Source organism: Callithrix jacchus, chromosome 16 (assembly GCF_049354715.1).
Source record: "Callithrix jacchus isolate 240 chromosome 16, calJac240_pri, whole genome shotgun sequence".
NCBI lineage: Eukaryota > Metazoa > Chordata > Mammalia > Primates > Cebidae > Callithrix > Callithrix jacchus.
The window spans coordinates 55,146,686-55,163,566 of NC_133517.1; the positions used below are offsets into that span (position 1 = coordinate 55,146,686).

Here is a 16,881-nt window from a genome sequence, read left to right on the forward strand (position 1 = left end):
CTCCGCTGCTGCCAGGCGACTCTGCCTGTTGGTCATGGGCAGATGCTTGGGGCAGGATGGCAGGGGGTGCTGCACCCACTCCTGCATGGGGTAGCCACAAGGCTCCTAGGTAGCAAGAGAGGCTGGGAGTGTGGCTGTCAGGGGAAGAGGGGAGCATTCAGGGAGCAGCTGCTGCCACGGTCACCACTGTGTTCCTGCTCACCCTCTCATCGCAGGCACTCACGTGGGTCCATGCTCTCAGTCCCTCGCACCTTCGTTCCCACTCTCCAATGACTCCTGACGGGTTCTAAGGTGTCTACCAAGAAGCCAGGTGCCAGGGTACACATCCACGACACTCTCTGTCCCTAAAGCATTCTGGTCTCATTTGGGTCTAACTCCAAACAGTGGACATACAAGAATCACACATTCAGAACGAAATTGTGCACTGATGACTGTAAAAGAAATGGCAAATGACACCGTTTTCAAAGTTCCATCAGAGGCTGGGCACGGTGGCTTACGCTTGTAGTCCCAGCACTTTGGGAGGTCGAGGCAGGTGAACCACTTGAGTTCAGGAGTTTGAAACCAACCTGGGCAACATGGTGAAAACCTGTCTCAAATACAAAAAATACAAAATACAAAAACATGAGCATGCACCTGTAGTCCCAGCTCCAAGGGAGGCTGAGGTGGGAGGATCGCTTGAGCCTGGGAGGTCAAGGCTGCAGTGAGCCGTGATTGCGCCACTATACTCCAGCTGGGCAACACAGCAAGACCCTGTCTCAAAAAAAAGAAAAAAACAAACAAAATGAATTCTCCTGGGCTCATCAGTGACTCCACAGGGCTGTGACTTCATGGCCGATACTGGCTGAGTGTGTGGAGAGGGGAGGTGCCAGGGTGAGGAGGCAGAGATCGGGCCTGGGGTTAGGGGACATGGGCTCAGAGTGGCTGGGGGCTGGTCTTGGACCCTGTGCCTGCTCCTCCTCTGCTGGGTTCATCCCTGTGAAATGAGGAGGCAGGAGATGGGCCGTCCGGCCCCCACAACCCTGAGCAGCTGGAGGAGTCAAGATGTGTCCACAGAGGATGGTGGGACGTAGACGTTGCTGGCTCCTCTCTCACCATGGTCCTCACAGCTCACCCCCAGAAATGCTAACCCTCAGGACTTGCCCGTTTTGGTCTCCTCACTGAGGGGCCTTCCCTGACCCCCATTCCCCCTGGGCTCCCCCATGCCCCGTCACTCCCACAGGTTCCTGGAGCACACGTGTGTGGTGTGCAGGTTGTTGACCCCTGCCTGCCTGCCAGGTGGTGCACAGGGCTGTGTCCTGACGCCGAGACTGCCGGGTAACACCATCCTTCCCTCCTCACTCCACGCAGGAGTCCAGCTCTTAGCTGAAAACACAGCCCCTGGGGTGGAGACATGACCTAGCCTCTCCTGCAGCTCCAAGTACCCAAGGGACCCAGCTGTGGCCACGGGGGCAATAAGCAGAGGTGGTGTGTGCAGAATCCAGCAGCACTCGTAAAAGTGTGGGTTGGGAGGTTGGGAAGAGTATGCCAGCGTTTCCTCCCTTCTGGATGCAAGCAGACATGATGGCTGGAGCTTCAACAGCTGTCATGCACCACGAGGCAGAAAGCCTATTTGGGGATTGATGGGGCAACCAGATTAAGGGGGCCTGGGGTCCTGATGATTGTGAGGCCACCTTCTCAGTCCTACTACCTGGACATGAAAATACAACATTAAAAGCAACCATCTGAGATTTGGGTTTGTTCTGTCGTTAGCAACCAAATCAAACTGGACGGTATCCCTGGAACCTAGCATGCTGCTTGGCATGGAAGTAAAGGTTTGCTGAATGAGTGAGTGAGGAGGCAGGCTTTGCAGATGGGATGAACTTTGGCAGGGAAGGAGGGCAGCTGTGACCAGCAGCAGGCTCAGCAGTGGCTGCGGGACCTGGGTGGGCCATGGCCTTGCAGTGCAGAGACTCCTCCCGTCCCCTGGTCCCCACCTGCTGATCTCGGGCTCAGGGATGCCGGCAGGGGTCAGGTGGGGAGCGTTCCCAGGAAACGTGGCAACTGTCCTTCCTTGGATGATGCATTACCTAGAATAGCACTCTACAGGCTGCCCATGGATTCTCTATTCTTTTACTTAATTTTGCTTTTCGTCACTCCTGCTCACCGTTCAACACCTCAGGAGGCCGTTCTGTGCGTCAGGCTGGAGTTGGTTTCTAAGAGACGGGGTGTCTGACGATGCAGACTGAGTCTTGAACGGTCAGACCCCTGCCATGTGCTGGGGCTGTGCCAGGCCCTTCCCAGAGACCCCCCGTGTCCCCCTGTGACACTAACCTGGCTTGGGTGATGAGGGAATGGCTCACCACGCTCCCACACGCCCCACGCCCGTGGTTCTGCCAGCCCTTTACCAACCTCACTCCTGGACAGACCTCATGAGTACTCTGCCCTGCAGTCAGCTCCCACATTTGTGGCTTTGGTGAACGAGCCCAGAGGTGTGCCTCAGGCTGAACATCACACAGCAAGACAGGGCTTGGTTAGGTGTTGGGACCAAAGTTTCTTCTCCCCATTTCCTATGTTTTAAGATGTGGTTGGAAGCCTGGGCTGCCTGGGGACATGTGGGAAAGATGCAACTGGGAGGGTGTCTCCTGTGCCCTCGCTTCACAGAAGCTCTTCCAGGCCATTCCTCGGGGCCTGCATGAAAGGAGCCATTGCTGCGGGGGGCAGGACGAAGCTAATAGAAGGACATCCCATCCCCTGTGAGCTTAGGAGCCCAAATCAGCTCCAATAGAAGTGACATTGGTGTTGGGGTCCAGCACGTCTGCCGGGGGGCTACCGACCTGCGGGAATCCCCAAGACCGCAACGTAGATGTCTCATTCAACCTGAGGGAGAGAGTGTGCGGAAGTGAAAGAAAAGAGAAAAGCGGAGTCTGGAGGGCTGGCTTAGGCTATGTCCAAGCAGCAATTTTATTTTTGCAATATGTTCCATTATATACTTTTCTGAAGTTAATGTTGTTTACACCAGATCAACATACTTAAGTTACAGTAAGCAGGTTACGCCCACTAAGTTACGCCCAGTAAGTAAGTTAAGCCCAATAAGTCAGTTACGCCCAGTAAGTTATGGTAAGTAAGTTACACCCAGCAAGTAAGTTATGCCCAGTAAGTACTTAACAATTGTAAATACTTAAGTCACAAGGTAAGCAAGTTACAGTTACCCAGTAAGTTACGGTAAGTAAGTTACCAAGTGTAAATTCTTTTTTTAATGTATTAGTTTTTTTTTTTTAATTTTTTTTTTGAGATGGAGTTTTGCTCTTGTTACCCAGGCTGGAGTGCAGTGGCGCGATCTCGGCTCACCGCAACCTCTGCCTCCTGGGTTCAGGAAATTCTCCTGCCTCAGCCTCCTGAGTAGCTGGGATTACAGGCACGCGCCACCATGCCCAGCTAATTTTTTTGTATCTTTAGTAGAGATGGGGTTTCACCATGTTGACCAGGATGGTCTCGATATCTTGACCTCGTGATCCACCCACCTCGGCCTCCCAAGGTGCTGGGATTACAGGCGTGAGCCACCGCGCCCGGCCACCAAGTGTAAATACTTAAGTTAATATTTTACAATGAAGGTAACAAGGGTCCAAAATGAACACAATCAAGCAATAAACCATAAGGAGCTGAAAGTGGACACAATGCCTCCTAAGTCTTCATATCCATAAAGTAATGTCTGTTAATTATTTTGAATAGCACAGTCCCTCTCTCGGTTCCTGCTTTCCCTCAGCTCGACTCCCCCAACCGGGGATCTGCGTCTGGGCTCAAGCTCACCGTATGGCGAGGCCCATTTCCTAGGGGCCTCACATGGGAGCGATCCCCACAGATCCCTCACATTGGCTTGAGTTATAGAAAACCTAACGAAATCTAATGAGGCAGTCCTGTAAAGGGAACAAGGGCTTATTTTCCTGATGGTGGTGAGTCTGAGGGTGGCCCTTGGAGCACCAAGGCAGCTGCTGGGACCCTGGCCCTTGCTGGACACATGGCTGCTGTTCTTGGGACACAGTGACCACACTCCAGGCTGGAGCAAGGAGAAAGGAAGGCCATCAGTGAGGGCGCCTACATGTGCGCCTTCCAAAGGGCCAGGAGGCTCCCTCGTGTTTCCTGCAGTCATCCCCTGGGCAAACTGTGTCACAGCTGGCCCCAGCTGCTGGCGAGGCTGGGTACATTGATGCCTTGAACAAAATTGGGGTTCTGTGTCGAAGGCACAAAGGAGGCCTCCTTGCACTCCAGCTGTGTGGAGAAGAGTGAAGCCCGTCCAAATCCTGGCTGGGCGGTGAGATATGCACATGCCACTGCCTCCTGGGGCAAGGTGAGACTCAAGTACACCAGAGCAAGGAGCCTGGGTGGGCCCAGGACAGGCCGGCCTGAGCACATACATGCTGGTGGGAGTGTGGCCCTCTTCCCTCCCACACGTGTGCACACAATTTGTGCCATATACTACTGCTCCCATGCTCAAGCCTGGCACACACTTTTGCACTCTCACCTGGCGTCCAGGCACACACGTGCACTGTGTGCACACAGTACCAAGCATTGTCCAGGAGTACACTTTTGTGTTCATGTGCACAGAACCCATGTGCACACACGTGCACAGTCCTGGGCTGCAGAGAACCCTAGCCAAGGGGGCAGTGGGGGATGGGGAGGGCACGCCTCTTCCCAGGAGCTCAGCAAGGCTTTTCTTGGGAGTCCAGGGCCGCCCACAGGGCTTCCGCGTGGGCGTCACAGGCAGTGAGATCAGGCGTCCTGCGTGAGAGCGGCAGGGGAACGTCCACCGGCTGGAGAGGGGCGGGGGCTCATTACGCTCGCTCTCCTGCCTTGGGTGTGGCTCTTGGTTCACCTGCCGAGAAACAGGCTGAAAGGGAACCCTGGCGGCCCATGGACACACACCCATGTCCCCAGGTTCCTCCCAGGTCTCTTATCCAGTGGGTCATGGAGGAGTGCCCGCAGGCAGAGCAGGGAGTGGGAGGCGCCCCAGGTCCCTGCGGAAAGGGTCCCTAGGAGGGTCTCCTCGAGGGGGGGGGCTGCGACCTCGGGCAAAGGTCCCTCAGATGTCTCGACACTCAGTTTCCTCATCGGTGACACTGGGCGTTCGGAGTCCCCGCGGGGTCCATCTGCCCCAGCCTAGCACGGCCCCACGCGGAGCCCGCGTAGCAGCCTGCCTTGGGGCCCAGCAGCCCGAGACCCGCAGGTGCCAGGCCCGGCCCCAGCCGAGACCCGCCGCCCGCGTAGCCTCCATCTTCGTCGTGATCTCCGTGTGCAAAACGGGGAAACTGAGGCCCATCGCTAGGCAGGCAGGGACGGCCGGTTCGCGCGCGCACCCACAGAGGCCTCTTGGCCTAGGCGGCCGCCGTCTGCGCCGCTTCCGGCTCCTCGCGGGGACCTCTGGGGCGGGTAGTCCCCGCGAGCGTCCGGGCCCGGCGGCCATTGGCTGGTGCGGAAGGGGGCGCGTGCGCCGGCAGCGGGAGGGGCCGTCACGTGATGTTTGGGTGCCCGCCCCGCCGTGAGCGCACGGAGCGGCCCGCGAGCCACCAAGACCCAGGTGAGTCGGCGGCGGCGGCGGCAGCGGCGGGGCTGGGGCCTGGCTGCGGCCGGGCGTGGGCGGCGAGGGCGAGGCGGTCGGGGCCTGTCGAGGGGCCCGGGGCGGCGTGGGGCGCGGCGCAGCTGGAAGGGGCTCGCTGGAGGCCCTGCGGGGGGCGGGGCCATGCCGGGCGGGGTGGGGAGGGGGCGGGGCCGCACCGAGGGCGGATCCGAGGGGCGCCAGGGACCCGGAGCCGCAGCCCACCAAGAGCGCCGCTTTTCGGGGACCGGCCCGCGGGCATGTGCGCCCCTCGGCGGGTCCTTGCGCGCTGTCCAGACCCCAGATCGGTGGGCTCTCTGGCCCGGGAGCCCGGTGCCCGCGCCTGGAGGTCGGCACTGTCCTGGGGACGCCGCAGAGCCTACTTGTTGGGTGCAAGGGATGGTGACCTGCCAGTCAACAAGCGGAGCCCGCCTTTGAGCCTGAGCTGGAGACCCCGCCCCTGGGTGCTTCCCCCTCCACGCCTTTCTGTCCTTTCTCGGAGCTGTAAGAAGGTGCTTCCTGGGTACCGGGGACGGGGACATCCCCCGCCAGGGGCTTTCAGGTGATGCTGGTCCTGCTGTCCTCGCAGAAACTCTCCAGGGGCCTCGCGTTTGTCGCCTCAGGGCGCACTTCTCGGCTCTGGAAGCCCCATCTGTGGTGTCCAGTGAGGTAGCCCTGAGGCAGGTGTGGCTGTTTACATTGACCTTAACATGTAGGATTCCAGCCCTCCGTGCCAGTGTTCACGTGTCACTCAGTAGCCACACGTGGCTGGTGGCAGCTGTGTTGGTCAGCGCAGGTGAGGAGCACTGCCTATCACAGGAAGTCCGTGCGTCTCTGTCCCTCATCCCGCCAGGCGCCTTTGCAACCACACCTGGCGCCCTTTCTCTCCTCCCCTGCACACTCGCCTGCTTTTCTTTTAGCTCCTGGCTCCTCCTGGCTTGGTGGCAGCTTCGCTTCTGGCGTGTCTCAGTTCACGCTTCTGACCACTCGCCTCCCTACAGCGTTTCCTGTTGTGATTTTCACTCAGCTGTTTGTTCTGTGTTATCTTTAGTGTCTGTGAGGCAGGGGTGGGGACTGTTGCTTAGGATACCCCCCATGTGGACATAGTACTCAGTGGAAGGAAAGCTGATGTTTGTTAGAACTGGAGTGCTTCAGCTGACTGAACCGCTGCTTTCACACGGTTCCACCTGAGGCATCACAGGACCTCCTCAGCAGAAAGCTGGTAGCGCAATTGTTTGGATGCAGCAGCGCAGGTCGTGAATGCAGGTGGCTGTGGGAGGCCAGCAAATCCAAGAAGACTTCCTGAAGGAGGTGGAGTTTTGGCTGGGTCACTTGTTTCTCTCCTCCTCTGCTGGCTGGCCCCATGAGCATCTGGCAGCTTGTGGCTGCTCTCACTCTATCCAGGAACCTTCCCTGGACACTACCCCTGAGTCTGGCCCTCTGCAGGTGCTGGGTCAAGAGCCTAGACTTAGGCCCTTGGTTTAGGGGCTCATGGGCTCGTGGGCAGCCAGGTGTCCCTAAGTCCCTTCCGCAGCTCCTCGTGGCCTGCAGAGCAAGGTCCCAGATTTGGCTCCCGCCGGTGGCTCCAGCCGCATCTTCAGCCCCTGCTTCACGTCCCTGACACTTCGGTCCTGTTTTCTGCACGCCATGTGGCTTTTCTCACCAGTGTGCCTGTCAGTACGGAGCCTTCTGCTTGGAATACCCGGCACTGCCGTGTTTTTCTCTCCTGTGTGCCTGCGAGCACCTGTGGCATGGACCTCTGTGGTGATACCCTTGTGTCCTGAGCCCCCAGCACCTGGAGGAGGATGGGCACCCAGCAGGTTTTGATGAATACATCAAGTAGACCTGTAAGGCTTCGAGGAAAACATGGTGAGAAGTGCAGCTGGGGGAGTTCACGATGCTGGAGCTCGAGACGGAGTCAGGGAGTCACCTTCCAGCTTGGGAGAAGAGACACACGCCTGTACCACGACTGTAGCAAGCCATTGGCAAAGGGGTGGCGGTGTCTGCAGGTGATGACACTCATGACACTAGTCACAGCACTCAGGTGCCAGGTGACCAGCTACCTGTGTTCGTGACTCAGTTTACTCTCACAGCCACTCTGGGAGGAGGGCCTGTTATCCCCATTTCCCAGATGAAGAGACTGAGGCACAGAATGGTGAACTTGCCGTGAGTTCCTCAGCTGTTGGGCTCCAGGGCTCCATTTATTCAGCGCAGACACACGTTTCTTCTGAGGTTGTTGGGCATTTGGTTCCTCTGAATGGCGTTTGGGCCATATGAACAGTTGGCAAGGAGCCAGGCTTCCTCCTCCTCCCTTTTGTCTTTTGAGATGAAATTTCACTCTTGTTGCCCAGGCTGGAGTGTAATGGTGCAGTCTTGGCTCACTGCAACCTCCACCTCCTGGGTTCAAGCGATTCTTCTGCCTCAGCCTCCCAGGGAGCTGGGATTACAGGCAAGCACCACCCCACCTAGCTAATTTTTAATATTTTAAGTAGAGATGGAGTTTTTCCACATTGGCCAGGCTGGTCTTGAACTCCTGACCTTAAGGTGATCCACCCCTGTCGGCCTCCCAAAGTGCTGGGATTACAGGTGTTAGCCACTGTGCCTAGCCCCCCCCCCCTTTTTTTTTTTGGAGATAAGAGTATCTCACTATGTTGCCCAATTTCCCAGGCTGGTCTTGAACTCCTGGACTTAAGCCATTCTCTGGCTTCAGCCTCCCAAAGTGCTTAGATTCCCAGCATGAGTCACGGCGTCTGGCTCTAGGCTTTCTTTTTAATGCAGGGGCGTTTCTGTGGCTACTGGGTTTGTCTGGGTAGTGTTATTTGCTGCAGGTAGATTTTAAGCTTGTGGCCCAGACCGGCTGTCAGTCACTGTGTTTTGTGCACCGTCAATAGTAACGGACTCGTGGGCATCCCTCGTCTGATTCCTCTGCTTTCTGCTGAAAGGCTTGGCCCCATCTGAACATTTGCTGCATCTGTGCGTGAGGAGTGGTGGCCCAAAGACTAAGGGCAGGAAAGAGTGCACAGGGAGTCGGAGAGCGCGTGGCCGGTGCTGGCTCTCCAGAGGCGACAGCCGCTTGTTCAGTGTGGATGCTTATGTTTGGCCCTGCTCGCTGTGCTGGGGGCCTCCTCATCCTGTCCCTCTTGGGTGCATTGAGGCAGCTGGGGAAGATCATTCATTCCGCCTGCACCCATGGTCCCCAGTGCCTTTCCACACCTCCCTGTCTGCCGCCCCACCCATGGGGATCTGTGTGTCTGAATGCCCGTCCAGCTGTGGCCCAGGGTCTGGGGTCCAGTGAGCACGTGGAGATTTGCTGAACAAGTGAGGGGTAGTGATAGAGCTGACCTTGAACTTGTGCTGTTCTTATTCCACTGAGAAGAGCAGCACGTCTGCCGGGGGCTCTTGGCCAGCAAGAGGGTCCCAGCCTGGATGGGGGGTGCTCGGAAGATAAAAGATGACAGACAGATGGGGTCTGGAGGGTTGAGAAGCTATGCTTCGCCAATGACTTTATTGCGCTCAGGGTCTGGTTATATATGTTACAAGTAGAGTTGCTTACATAAAACACAAAAGTTATTTCCATGAGATAAAGGGGAACACAACGTTTTACCATCAAATCGCAAGTCTCCTTACATCAGGTAAGTATAATGGAATACTTAAGTCACAAGGTAAGTAAGTCACGCTCAGTAAATACTTAACAATTGTAAATACTGAGGTTAATATTTTACAACGAATGTAGCAAGGATCCAAAATGAACACAATCAAGCAATAAACCATAAGGAACCGAAAGTAGACACAACGCCTCCCAAGCCCTCATATCCATAAAGTAATATCTGTTAATTATTTAACATAGTCCCTCTCTCGGTTCCTGCTTTCCCTCAGCTCGACTTCCCCCAACCGGGGATCTGTGCCCCGGCTCAAGCTTACCGTATGGCGAGGCCCATTTCCTAGGGGCCTCACACGGGAGCGATCCCCACATTCCACCATGCTTTCTGTTAGTGCTATACTGTGGAGCCATCTGGAAGCTTCCATAGGAAGAGTTTTCGTGATCCAAGTCCCCTGGCAGAGAAGAAGGGCCTTACCAACAATGAGAAGCCAGGTGCCTTGAGTAGGTTTCTGAAGATTTCTCATGGGCAGGGTGTCCTCACCCACGGAGCAGAGTTGGGTGGTGTCTCCTGCAGGGGCCTTGCTTCAGGGGGTCCTGCCTGCCATCCAGGGCGTCCTCCAAAGCCAGCTGTGTCTGTCCTGCCTGGCCTTATCCACTATGAGATTCTCTTGTTACCCTGAGACTTGCTGAGTCCCGGATGGGGGTGAAGGTGACTCCGTGTAGGCTTCAAATCCAGACTATGCTGTACAGGGCCCTTCCTTTCTGGTCCTTGGGTAGGTCCTGTTAGGACTTGAACACATTTAGGGGCCACTGCAGGCACAAGGACAGTCTGCTGGGGGTGTTGGCCTGGACAGGGTCATTGGCAGGTCTCAGTCCCAGCCCCAGCTGTCACAGCTGTTGTCCGAGATGCATGGTGTTCTCGGAGAACGCTAAGGCTGTGCCGGGCACGGATGCTGTGGCAAGCAGGTTCAGGCTGTCCTGACCTTGCTCAGGACACTGCTGTGCATCTTACAGAGCCAGGCCACAGCAGTGGGCAGTGAGGAGGCAGGCAGGGGGACTCACTCAGCTGGGGGTGTGCTTTGGGAGGGCCGGGGGTGCGCTTTGGGAGGGCCAGGGGTGCGCTTTGGGAGGGCCGGGGGTGCGCTTGGGAGGATGGGGGTGCGCTTTGGGAGGGCTGGAGGTCCGGTTTAGGAGGGCTGGGGTGTGCTTTGGGAGGGCTGGAGGTGCGGCTTGGGAGGGCCGGGAGTGCGGTTTGGGAGGGCTGGGGTATGCTTTGGGAGGGCTGGGAGTGTGCTTTGGGAGGTCTGGGGTACACTTTGGGAGAGCTAGGGGTACACTTTGGGAGCCCTGGTGTTCTGAGGCAGAAATCAGAGGTGCTGCTGACCGTTCTGCTGCCTGCCTGCCTGCCTGCCTGGCGGTCCTGCTCTGCTGCTCTCCAGGAGGACCAGGCTGGAAGCGACTTCACAAATATTCCCAGTGAGTTAGAGGATGTTATTAATCACGGCAGTTACTGCACTTATTAAGACCTAATCCTGTCCTTCCCTTCCATCTTGAGATGGCGTTCCGGAGCAGAGTGTGGCAAAGGTTTGCAGGCTTGAAGGAAGCCATGGATGGAGGTTGATATTTCTGGTGGAGAGGGGAGGTGCGCAGAGCTCATGACTCTTGTTCCAGCAGGGCTTGAGGCTCTGAGGTTGGGGTCGCATGAGCCCCCTGGCGGCTGTGGTTACCTGTGGATGGGGTCTTGGTGAATCAAGGGTTTCTAGGGCTTTGGGGCTGTGTGTGTGTGTGTGTGGACAGGTTGTGCGTGTGTGTGCCTGTGTGTGCGTGTGTCCTGAGCCTGGCTGTCATCTCAGCGGTGCAAACGGAACCTGTATGAAGGGAAGCTGGCGGGTGGTAGTGAAGGAGTTGAGTGTGTGGTCTGGGAAGATGAGGGCAGCGTTCTGAGGACGTGGGGCATCCCGGCTCCGGTCAGAGAGCCCTGGACAGAGCGGGCCACCTTGGCCGCCCTCCGTCTGGACCCATGATCCATTCTGGCCAAGTATTTGGAAGGGGACCTATTTTGAAACCAGAAGCCCAGGGTCAGTCTCTCCAACATCAGAAAGAAACAGCAGCCTTCTTCCTGGGCTGGCTGCCGTCGGCGCCAATGAGGAGCTGGGTTTGGTGCTGGGAGTCTTACCTCCTTCCCCCTGCTGCTTACTCGTGGGGAGACGCTGAAGAGCGTGGTGTGCCGGGAGTGGGTGCGGGAGGTGGGAATTGCGACTGGGGAGGACCGCTGCTTCTGCCGCTTCCTGCTACCTGGGTGTCTTCGCTGGTCCACAGCCTCCAGCCTGGGCCCCTGTGATTCTGCATCATGCTGAGGGGGGATCTGGCCGGCCACCCCCTGGCTAAAAGTCTTGCTGGCAGCTCCAGCCTCACTTTCACTTGGCATTTGCTTTCCAGCCCCTGGGAAACCTGCTGCGCTGACTTCTCAGGCTGTCCCCAGCCTGGCCCTGGTTGTCTTTGCTGGGGCCACCCTTCTGCCTGGAGTGGCCCCAGCCGGTGACCTCCTGGGCTGTGTAAGTCTCTCCTCAGGGCCACCATCAGGAGTCAGCCCATCTGTTTATCCTGAGGGCCGGGTGGCTCCTGGGGAGGCGAGGCAGAGTGAAGGCTGCAGGCTTCGGGGAGTGGCTCCTTGGGGCTCTCACCACATTGCGTCGCGGTCATTAGTTTCCTCCTCCAGGGCCAGGACCTTGTCCTTTCTGCCTGTGTGGCCCCAGCACAGGACAGTGCACACAGTGGGCACAAGATCGTGAGGGGAGGAGCTGAGCCTCACCTTCAGACTGCTCAGCCTCTGATGCACAGGCACCCCACCCGTCCAGGAGCAGGAAGAGGTGAGGGGCAGGAACAGCAGATGCTCTTGCAGTTGGACAGGTCCTGAATTCCCAGAGCAGCCTCCAGGGTGACAGCATCACCCAGTCTTCCAGAAGGGAGGCCGGGTCACCTGCCCACATCTCTCCTCATGGAGACTTGGTTTCCAGGGCCCTGCGCCCTTCGTGTACCCCCTTTCCCCAGGACACAGGCGCAGCCTGGGATGCTGCCAGCAGGGGAACCTTGGCCAGGCATGCAGGGATGTGGACGGGTGTGCTGGTGGCTGGGATGTGAGGAGTGCTGCGGTGACCCTGTGGGCCATCCCATACCTCAGAGCTCAGTGGCCTGGTGGCTCTGGTGGCCCTGGTTGGAGCAGGGAGGTGAGAGTCGTTTTCTGTCCAACCCGAGAGGTGACGCAGTTTCCAAGCTGAGGAAGCAAGCACAGAACAGAGCTGCAGGAGGAACCAGTCCTGTGGGGTCTGGCTGTAGGAAGTGTGGCCTGTCCTTCCCACACTGCCCCATGGGAAGCGGGCTGAGACTGTGGGGCACTTCCGGGTGACGTGATCTGCTCCTTGGAGTCCCAGGGGCTCTAGTCTCCCTGCTGCCACCACTGTCCTCCCTTTACCCAGAGCAGCTCTGACGTGATCTGTTTCACGTGGTGTCTTCTGAGGATGATTGTGTTTAGAGAAAAGATTCTGTAGCTAGGAATAGTTCTAGAGCTGGTTTCAGTTTACAGATGGGGAGTCAGAGGTCTGAGTTGTCCAGTCCACCCGCCCTGCTGCTGTGCGTGCCCCACACCCGGCTTCCTTCAGTCTGGCAGGATGGTCCGACAGGCAGACAGCCTCCCACCTTTCTTTGTATCTGCCCCCGAAGCTGTCATCTTGACACCTTAATCCATGAAAGAAGATATGGAGACCAATGGTGGCCGCAGGCATAAGTGTGCGGCCCACGGGCAGCCTGCAGGCTTCCGCCTTAGCCAGGGCAGGAGGGCCTCCCAGCTGAGCAGGGAGTGGAGTCGTCAGCTGGTGTGGGCAGAGCGGTGATTGGATGGGTGGAGAATGTAACCACATAGGCGAGGTTTTGCTTTTGGAATGAAAATCTCCCAGGTTTTAGTAGCCTGAAGCAACAAAGGTGTGTGTGCCCGTTGGGGACTCACATTTCATTGGTGAGCAGGAACCATTCGGCTTGGACCACAAGAGGCCAGGAAATGCCCCATGCTCCCCGAGGGAGGAGAACTGGACACCTTGGGGAAGCCGCGTGAGCGATGCCACACCAGCTGTGTAGCCAGCAGGTCGTGCTTCAGAACGGCCACCGTTGCTGCCTGGGTGTTCCCCTGGTTTTCCTCCTGGGACTTCCTGTCTGCATTAGGAGAGGGTGGACTGTCAGGCTTCGCCTCCCTCTAGTCCTGATGCTCCAGAAGGTGGTGGAGTGGATGGGCGGGTGCTCGGCGGAGCCAGACTGGGGAGAACGTGGCCTCTGTTCTTTCATGTAGCACCCTCTGGTGTGGCGTTTGACATTTTAGGGCCTTTTGGCAAATTAAACTTTTTATTGTGACTATTGTAAATTCACATACAGTTGTAAGAAATAATATGCAGATCCTGAGCTCTTTTCACCCAGTTTCCCCAGCGGTAGCTTTGTGCAGAACCAGGACGACAGCACAGCCAGCAGATTGGAGGATGTGGCCGCCATGCCCGAGGCTCCCATCACTGAGAGGAGCCCCGAGCTGATGCCCGTTTCCAGCGACGCATGCCTTGCTTCCACCTCCAACCCTTCATGAACTCCTGGGAGCACCAGTCCGCTCTCTGTCCTGTATTGTCGTCACCAGAAGTGAGTTGCACGCATGGAATCCTGCAGCGTGTGGCATTGGGGACTGGCCTTATCCATTTGCCATCATTCCCCAGATGGTCCTCAAGGCTGCTGCAGGTGGCAGGAGTGGTTTCTGCCTGTTGCTGAGGCCTGTTCCACCGTGTGGGTGTCCCACAGGTTATTCTCATGACCTGCTTTAGTATTTCGAGTAGTTTAGATAGTTTGATGATGGAAGTATCCAGTAGCAACTGTCCCCATCCCTGGCTGGCCCATCCCTCATCGCCACAGCGGCCCCTCCTGTGAGTGTCTTACACAGTCACATGCACATAAGGACGTTTTGGTCAGTGATGGATGGCATAGATGAGGGCGGACCTGTAAAATTACACTGGAGTTGAAAAATTCCCATCGCCTGGTGCCGTCCTGGCGGCCATGATGCCGTCCTGGCAGCGCATCGCTCACGTGAGTGCAGTGACACGGGTGTAAGTGGCCTGCTGCGCTGCCGGTCATCGAGAAGTTCAGCCCGTACAGTTATATATGCCATGTAATATTTTATGATAAACGCTTATGTTACAGGTTTATATATTTACTATACTATGCTTTTTATCATTATTTTAGAGTGTACTCTACTTATTAAAAAAAAGTAGGTTGGGCACAGTGGCTCATGCCTGTAATCTCAGTACTTTGGGAGGCCGAGGCGGGTGGATCACCTGAGGTCAGGAGTTTGAGACCAGCCTGACCAACATGGTGAAACCCTGTCTCTACTAAGAAAACAAAAATTAGCTGGGCATGGTGGCATGCACCTGTAATCCTAGCTACTCGGGAGGCTGAGGCAGGAGAATCACTTGAACCCGGGAGGCGGAGGTTGTAGTGACCTGAGATCACACCATTGTCCTCCAGCTTGGGCAACAAGAGGGAAACTGTCTCAAAAAAAAGTTGACTGTGAAACAGTCTCAGGCAGGGCCTTCATGGGTATTGTCGTGGGATCCCTGGGGTGTTGCTTTGACAGCTGGAAAGCTCTGTGGCCAGCGGTGCCTCCTGCCTGAGTAGTGCTCATACCTACCGGGTTTGTTTCGTGCACTCAGCAGGCTGTGCTCAGTTTGTGCTACCACCCCAGATGCCACACCTGCCAAGGGCGAGCCAGGTGTGCGACAGCGGGAGGTGTGTGGGTGAGCCGGCACTGGCCTGGCCGCTGTGCACAGCTGGGCACACTGACTGCTGCAATGGGGGCAGCTCCAGGCACTGGCGCAGGTGCCGGCTCTGGGCAGGGCTGCGTCTGGAGCAGGTGTGCTGCATACGGCTTCCACTGGGAGCACCTGGTCTGGATGAGGGGAACATGGTGCTGCTGGAAGCTTGGAGACGCCAGGAACTACAGAGCCCCGAAGAGGGTGTCACAGGGCTGGCTGGAGGAATTCCTTTCTCTGGGATTTCTGAATGGCTGCAGCTCTTCCCTCCTTCTTGTCATCTGCAATGTGGCAAGTGGAGGGGAGGGGGATGTGTTTCAGTCCTGTTTGTGTTACAGCTCTTTTAGTCATGCCACTCAGTGGGCCCCAGGTTCTTGTCCTGGGAGAATGAGGTACATAGACAACTGGTGGGTGAACAAGGCGGAGAGGAGCTTCATTGAGTGACAGAACAGCTCTCAGGGGAGTTGCAGTGGGTAGGTCCTTTCTGCAGGCAGGCTGTCCTGATGATTGTCTGGCTCTCAATGGAGAGGAGACCCACGATGGGCAGCTCCTTCCCACAGGAGGCCATCCTGATGAATGTCCAGCTCTCAGTGGAGAGGACCCACGGTGGGCACCTCCTTCCACAGGAGGTCATCCTGATTAGTGTCTGGCTCTCAATGGAGGGGAGACCCACAGTGGGCAGCTCCTTCCCACAGGAGGCTGTCCTGTTGAGTGTCTGGCTCTCAATGGAGAGGAGACCCACAGTGGGCAGCTCCTTCCCACAGCTGGTAGTCCTGACATCTGTGTGAGTCTGGCTGGGTCCGGAGTTTTTATGGGCTCAGAAGGGAGGAAGTGCATGCTGATGGTCCATGGGCGCCATTGGTAGACCCGGAATAAGCACTGTAAGTTCTCACTCCAGGCTGCAGACCTCACCTGGAACTGATGGCCCAGCTCCCAGGCTTCAGGTGTGCAACAGACAACTGTTCACCCACCAGTTGTCTGTGTCCCTGGCTTGCAGGTGGGGCTTCACTGGGGACCTTCCCCTTTCTGCGCAGGAGGCTGTTTGCCTCCTGCCGCCATCAATCATGTCATCCACGGTGCCCAGGCTATTTTCGAGGGGCACCTGCAGTCCTGTGCCAAGCCACCTTCAGCTCCCCTGCAGCCTCCCTCCCATGCTTGTTGGCAACCAAAGTCCAGAGGGGGCTGAGGTGGCAGGGGCTGGCATGTCAGCACCTCTGTGAGTGAACTCCCGGCTGTGTTGCTACAGAACTCAGGCCTGGCTTCAACTTTGCTCCAAAATCGGAGCAGGCACTGGGAACCGGGAGAGGCCAGGCAGTAGGAATAGGCACTTCCGAGACTGCGGGGGCAGGGAGGCCTCCTGGGCCCCCAGGAGTGCAGGGATGCCTGGGTGTGCAGCCATGGCTGGGAGGGTGCAGCTGTGCCCAGGAGTGTGGGGCTCCCACCCCGCCAGCTTGGAATGGGCTCTTGCCGGCTCCATTGAGTGCACAGCCCCTGCTGCACCTCCCCCGCCACAGCCGGCATCACCACAGCGGCTGCTCCAGGCAGGCCACTGCCACCATCAGTATCTGGAAGAAGACACTGTTATCCTAGAAGATGGTAGCTCCCCGTGTGTTATTGCCCCGAAGACTTCTGTGGGACAAGGTAGAGAGGGAAGATGGTGATACTCATCGTCCTGACCCTGTGTAGGCAGGTCTAGGCTGGCCTGTGTGTGTGTGTCTTAGTTTTTAACAAACAAGATTAAAAAGTTAAAAACGAATTAACAGGAGCAAGCTTATAGAGTAAATGTGTGAAGGAGGAAAATGCTTTTGTACGACTGTATAATGTTTGCATTTTAAGCTAAATGTTACTACAAAAGAGGCAAAAAGTTTAAAAAAGTT

At 56.9% G+C, this 16,881-nt stretch overlaps 1 protein-coding gene across 1 annotated transcript in view; it reads left to right on the forward strand.

Moving 5' to 3' along the window:
• Positions 1 to 5,482: 5,482 nt before the first annotated feature.
• The window catches only part of TSNARE1 (t-SNARE domain containing 1), a 130,905-nt gene continuing 119,506 nt past the window's right edge, over positions 5,483 to 16,881 (forward strand). Inside the window, 1 exon segment of the mRNA XM_078353028.1 lies at positions 5,483 to 5,551. Coding sequence (XP_078209154.1) covers positions 5,491 to 5,551 — 61 coding nt within the window. The 5' untranslated portion in view covers positions 5,483 to 5,490.